This window comes from Muscardinus avellanarius (genome assembly GCF_963383645.1).
Source record: "Muscardinus avellanarius genome assembly, chromosome: 10".
Classification (NCBI taxonomy): Eukaryota; Metazoa; Chordata; class Mammalia; order Rodentia; family Gliridae; genus Muscardinus; species Muscardinus avellanarius.
The window spans coordinates 77,414,108-77,420,367 of NC_137796.1; the positions used below are offsets into that span (position 1 = coordinate 77,414,108).

The 6,260-nt window shown below is 45.5% G+C and overlaps 1 protein-coding gene across 3 annotated transcripts; it reads left to right on the forward strand.

Moving 5' to 3' along the window:
• Window positions 1–1,329: 1,329 nt before the first annotated feature.
• ZNF655 (zinc finger protein 655) lies at window positions 1,330–5,894 on the forward strand (the record flags this gene model as incomplete). Of its 3 annotated transcripts, XM_080704614.1 has the most annotated exons (4): window positions 1,330–1,465; window positions 2,606–2,691; window positions 3,085–3,211; window positions 5,698–5,894. In XM_080704614.1, the coding sequence occupies 4 exons, from the start codon at window positions 1,330–1,332 to the stop codon at window positions 5,892–5,894; spliced, it is 546 nt and encodes a 181-aa protein (XP_080560740.1). The 3 variants fall into 3 exon arrangements, with proteins under 3 accessions (XP_080560740.1, XP_080560742.1, XP_080560741.1); XM_080704616.1 differs by lacking the exon at window positions 3,085–3,211 and having other exon boundaries at window positions 5,698–5,739; XM_080704615.1 differs by lacking the exons at window positions 2,606–2,691; window positions 3,085–3,211.
• Between the last annotated feature and the right edge of the window lie 366 nt (window positions 5,895–6,260).

Genomic DNA, 6,260 nt, shown 5'->3' on the forward strand with positions numbered 1-6,260 from the left:
GTCGCGAGGCCCGCCTCTCCTCTCGGGTGAGTCCCTCGGAAGCCGTGGCGGCGTCGCCGAGAGCGGCCCCCGGCCTCGGCCCCCGCCCAGGAGGAGGCTCCCGGCCGCGGCTGGCGGCTGTTCTGTCTCCCGGGGCGCGGAGGCCGCGCGCGAGGCCCGGTCTCCGTCCCGCCCGGCTCGCCCGGAAGCCCCGCGGCCCGAGCCGGGCGGCCGAGCCTGGGTGTGAGCCGGGCCTGCGTGGCCGCGTCTCCCTTGGGTGCTGGGCGGAGGGAGGCCCGCGCGGGAGAGGCCTCGAGGACCGGGCGCTTCCCGCCGGCCGCGGGGGAGGACGTAACCCTGTCATGCCCTTGGGTCTGAAGGACACCAATGCGATTCGTTCGGGCGCGCAGCTCTTCCCTGTGTTAGTCTCAGACGCCTACAGTGCAGTCTTATTATTGTTAGGCCCATTCCGTGACTTACCGTGGGCGTCGGAGTGTTACCAATTCCTAAGGGGCTTGCTTTGGAAAACACGGAGTAATCATAACTAGCAAATTTCTCTGGGTACAGACTTGAGCCTCCGAAGAAGGTCGTGAAATTCACATATTTTTCTATGGAAGGTTTACACAATTCAGTTGTACTGTGTTTTCTTTTTTCTTTTTTGTGGTACTGGGGATGGAACCCCAGGGGCCTTCTACTGCCAGGCTGCACCCCTAAACCTATTTTTTTTATTTGGAAACAAGGTCTTGTTAAGTTGCTGAGAGCCTCATTTAGTTGCTGAGGCTGGCTTGGAACCTGTGATCCTCCTGTCTCAGCCTCCCAAGTACTGGGATTACAAGCGCGTGCCACCACACTCAGCTGATTTATTTCTTAAATACCACAAAGTCTGACTTAGTGGTGTTCAAATAAACCTGCATACATAGACCTTATGATTTCCATATTAAGGGCCCCCCTCCATGCAGTGCTGGGGATGGAACTCAAGGGAATTCTACCTCCAAGCTACACCCCCAGCCCTATTTTTTTTATTCTTTATTTTGAAACAGGGTCTCATTGAGTTGCAAAGTGCCTCACTCAGTATTAGCTGAGGCTGTCCTCAAACTGCGATCCTCCTTTCTCAGCCTCCAAAATGCTGGGATTACATGTGTGCACCACCACACTCAGCTGGATCTTGAAACCGAATAATATCCATTTTTCTTTGTGTTGTTTATTTTGAGTGCTCAGTCATTACTAAGCAATTTTTTTCTTAGTTGAGAATCTACAGTTTCAAGACATTTTGCTAAGTCTTGACACAAAATGATGTGATATTTCTTCTAATCTTACCTGCAGTGATGGTCATTGTCCTCCAGAGCAGGGATGGAGGAACTACCAGCCCAGGAAGCAACAGGATCACCAAGGGTCCAGTTTCAGTCTTTGGAAACCCAGTCTGAGTGTCTTTACCCAGAGCCTCCGTTCCTGCAGGACACCGACATGGAACAGGGACTCACTGGGGGTAAGGCAGAGACAGCACTTATATTCAGGAGAATGGGAGTATAGAGGGTCTCCTGAGCCTGGTGTTTGGGAGAGGCCAGGAACATAAAAAAGATGTTCTGACTGGAAGGGAGGGATGATATAACTCAGTTTATTCCTGATCTGGCCCCTCTGTTAAAGATTGCTCATCTTTCTTTAGCAAGCAAAGTGGTAATCTGTCCTCTGATTGTTTGTCCTTCAGATAACCTTCATTCATCCAAGATATGCTGCTTTTGCCACATCTCACAATCCTTGCCTGGCTTTCATTTCCTCTTAGATTCAGGACCTTTCCCTTCTTTTTCACTTCACTTAGTTTCTGTTTTCCTTGATGACTCTTAGTGCTTTGCCACTTAAAGCACTCAAAATACTGTCTCAGCTGGTGTTTGTGTGTGACTAATCTAATTTTGTTAAGAAAGCAACCACTTAATTCCATGGTTGAACACAGTGCCTGCTTGAATGTATACATGTTACCTATGGCTATACAATCACATTTTTATGTATTGGATAGGTAGGTCAGCCAGTTTTCTTTTCCCCCTCTGTTTTGTAAGAATTGTGTCTTATGTTGCTGTGGCCAGTTCCAGTGCCTGAGGTAACTTGTGCATCCACAACACAGATGCTGTGCCACAGTATGTAGGGTGCTGTGGGGCATTATGGGAGTGTGGAAAAAGGATTGTGAGGAAACGGATGACGATTCTTTTTCCTAGGAGCCTTACACACTGGTTGCAGAGACAGAGGCTCAATGGAATTTATAGGACAGTATTGGGTAAAGTATCAGACATCTAGTAAATAACCCTGGTCCTGGATAAGTCACTATAATTCTATGCTCTGCTTTGCTCATCTGCTGAACAACTATATTAATTACTGTGAGAGGAGAATGAGGTGAAACATGAGATTTCCTATTAAAATTCTGTACCACAGGTCTAAACATGTGTAAGTAGGGCATGCAAGCACTGAGGAGGAGCAGAGTAGACAACACCTTCTACCCGATAAACGTTCGTTGGTTTTACTGGAATACTGGTGTGAAGGAAGTCTTGCTGACTCCCTTTGGGCTGGAGAGCTCTCTTCTGAAAGGGAGTCCAGGGGAAGGACTGCTCTCACTCTTGGCTCCTTTCTCCTCCCTCAGCTCCATCTGTTCCCCAGGTGCCTGCTCTTCCCCACGGGGGAAGCCCAGGAGACCAGGCAGCTGCGCTCCTGACAGCCAGGTACCAGGTGAGCTGAGGAACCCTCTGCTTTTCCTCAGGGACTGTTCCTGCTGATTGACTGTGGCTTCTCCCTCATCCCATCTGTTAAACCTTGCCCAGAATTTTTTTTAGTAGCAGACCCCAGTTTGAGAACTGATCCTTTTTAGAGACCTGCACTTCACACAGACGACTTTCCCATCTCCCCAATGCCACAAGCATACTTTCTTTGTCCATGGTCTGTGATGGGCACTTTTTAGATGTTTAAGGGTTATGAGATTTATTCCCTGTGTTCTAATCTGTTTTCCTTCCTCCCTATCATAAATATACATTGAATACCCTCTCTCTGGTCATCTTCATTCTCGGCCATGGTGCTTGATACAATGGTCTCATTCCCCAGAGCAGTCAGGATATGTTATTTCAGGAGTTTGTGACATTCGAGGATGTGGCTGTGCACCTTACTCGAGAGGAATGGGGATGCCTGGACCCTGTTCAGAGGGACCTCTACAGAGAAGTGATGTTAGAGAATTATGGGAACGTGGTCTCGCTGGGTAAGGACTGTCTTTGTTTCCTTCCTTCCTTCCTTCCTTCCTTCCTTTCTTATTTGATACTGGGGATTGAACCCAGGGCCATTCTACTAATGAGTTACACCCCCAGCCCTTTTACTTTTTTATTTTGGAACAGGGCCTTGTTAAGTTGCTGAGCCTGGCCTAAAACCTGTAATCATCCTATGTCAACCTCTCAAGTACTGGGATTACAGGCGTGTGCCACTATGCCCAGCTAGGACTGTCTTATTACTCACTGACCTATTAGGATTTTTTGCTTCCTTGTTTTTTGAGTAGGCATGAGGTTTCTGAGGTCAATAGAGTATGGCTCAGATTTCAAATCTTAGAATCAATGAATCCTCTATTATTAAGGTCATTTCCTCTGGGAGGGGTAATTAAGTTTTCTTTGGGGTATCCAGAGGAGTATTCTACTTCTTATCAGTTCACATGTCTTGCTTTTGTGGGATATCTATTTCCCGTTAGCAAAAAGTAATGTGCTTGTGCTTTGCTTAAGTTCTCACTTCCCTTCTCCTTTTCTTCTTTATAAGAGACTCTAGAGCAGCCTCCCAACTCCCAGCCAGGCTCTGGCCTCTCTAGTATCTCAATACTTCCTATATTTGAGATTTTCCTAGGAAGCAGAAGTGCCTTTAAAAAAAATTATTTTAGCCGGGCGTGGTGGCACACACTTGTAATCCCAGCATTTGGGAGGCTGAGACAGTAGGATCGTGGTTTGTGGGCAGCCTCAGCTACTTAGTGAGGCTCTTCGCAACTCAGTGAGACCCTGTTTCAAAATAAAGAATAAAAAAATAGGGCAGAGAGTGTATGTAGCTTGGAGGTCAAATGCCCCTGGGTTCCATCCCCAGACCCGCACACACAAAAAAATTAAATTAAAAAATTATTTTTGTTTTGTTTTTGTGGTGCTGGGAATTGAACCCGGGGACAGTCTGCCTCTGAGCTATACCCCCCCCCCCAGCCCTATTTCATCTTTTTATTTTAAAATAGGGTCTTGGTAGGTTACAAAAAGTTGCAGGCTGGTTTTGAACCTGTAATCCTGTCTCATCCTTCTAAGTGCTGAGATTGCAGGTGTTTGCCAGCATGTCCAGTTTAGAAATGCTTTATTTATTTATTTATTTATTTATTTATTTATTGTAAGCCTTCTGTCTCTGGGATATACTCTCAGACATATTTTATTTGGAAACATAATCTCACTAAGTTGCTGAGAGCCTCAATAAGTACTGAGGTTGGCTTTGAACCTTCATGATGCTCCTATTTCAGCCTCTTAAGTACTGATATTACAAGCATGTACCACCTCGCCTGGCTTAGAAATGCCTTTTTAAAACATAGGGTAGGATGGATTTGTAGTTCAGTGGTAGAATGCTTGCCTAAGTATGTGCAAAGGCTTGAGTTCCATTCCTAGTAAAAAAAAAAAAAAAAGAGGCTAAAATTCTTGTTGAGTAGTCTCCTACTACCTGAGATCTTCAAATCATAACCAAACAGGCAAATTTGAGAGACTTCATTGTGTGTGTGTGTGTGTGTGTGTGTTAGTTACTGGGGACAACCCAGGGGCATTCTGCTAAGCTACACCCCCAGCCCTATTTTATTTTTGTATTAAAAACAGGGTCTTGCTAGGTTATTGAGAGTCTCAGTACTTCCTGAGGCTATCTTTGAACCTGCAATCCTCCTGTCTCAGCCTCTCAAGTACTGGGATTGCAAGCCTGTGCCACCACTCCTGTCCTGAGAAACTTCATTTAAAAGCATGACCCACTGTGAATACTTTGCAGTGAGTCACCCAAGTTAATGTGATGATCCCAGATTACCACATTCAGGGAAGCAGAAGTCTTAGAAATTTCCCATTTTAGTGTGAGAGAAATTGAATCATGTCTCTCCTTTATCGTTTTTTGTTTTTGTTTTTGTTTGGTGGTACTGGGGATTGAGCTGAAAGGCATTCTACCTTCAAGCTATACTCCCAGCCTAATTTTATTTCTTATTTGGAAGCAGGGTCTCGCTAGGTTTATGCGAGTCTTACTACTTGCTCAGGCTATCCTCAAGCCTATGATCCTCCTGTCTTAGCCTCCCAAGTACTGGGATTACAGGCGTGGACCACTATGCCTGGCTTCCCTTATGTTTTGAATGGCATGGTAGGCAGCTGGAATTAGGCAACCTACAGTGCTGGTGAGAAGTACCAGAGGGAAGTTGTTTGGCAGCTTCCTTGATAGGAGCATTATTCCTTTCTTTCTCCCTCTCTTTTTTTCTCTCTTTTCTTGTCTCTGCTTTTGCACTTGTATATATATGTATTTACTCATTCTTTTTCTTCCTTCCTTTTTTCTTCCTTCTTTCCTTTCTCCCTTCCCCTGTTTTAGTGGCATCTAGGACATTTCTTTATCTCCTTGATTACATGCAGGATTAAAGAGGTCTTCTTGCCTGTGGGGAGGTAGTCTGCCCACTGGGAAGGTTTTTAGTGTTTTCCATTCCTGGCTCTTTGATCTTTATAGGCATACTTCTCCGCCTTCCCACCACCCGGATTCATTGTGTGAATTCCTGCCCAGCATTGAGTCATACCCAGGCAAGTGCTTTCTCTGGAGAAACACTTGCAGTTCTTACAGCAGGAATCTCCAAGAGATGGCCCAAGTATCGGCTTCCCATCGGTAGTGCTCATCCCTGCTTGGAAACTCCTTTTCCACGATTGTAAGATATTAAACTTGGTTGATGGAATAGATGCTCCTGGGGTGTCACCACTTTGTAAACTTGCAGCTTTTCAAATGACTTTGCCAGATTTCTAATAAAAGGGACTGAGGAATACCTTCCTTGCAATCAATGCATTTTGAACTTATTTCATTCAAAAACTATGCTTGGCAATCAGCTACTTGTATTCTGAGAAACTACAAAGTTCAACCCTATCTCTTCAATTATGGTCTTTTCATATTGTTTTGAAGGGGTTCTTTTTTTGGAACTGGGGATCAAACCTGCAAAGCAGGCGCTTTGCCATTGAGTTACATCTCAGCCCCTTCATGTTGTTTTAGAGTGTGACACATACGCCGAATGTCCCTCCTTTTCT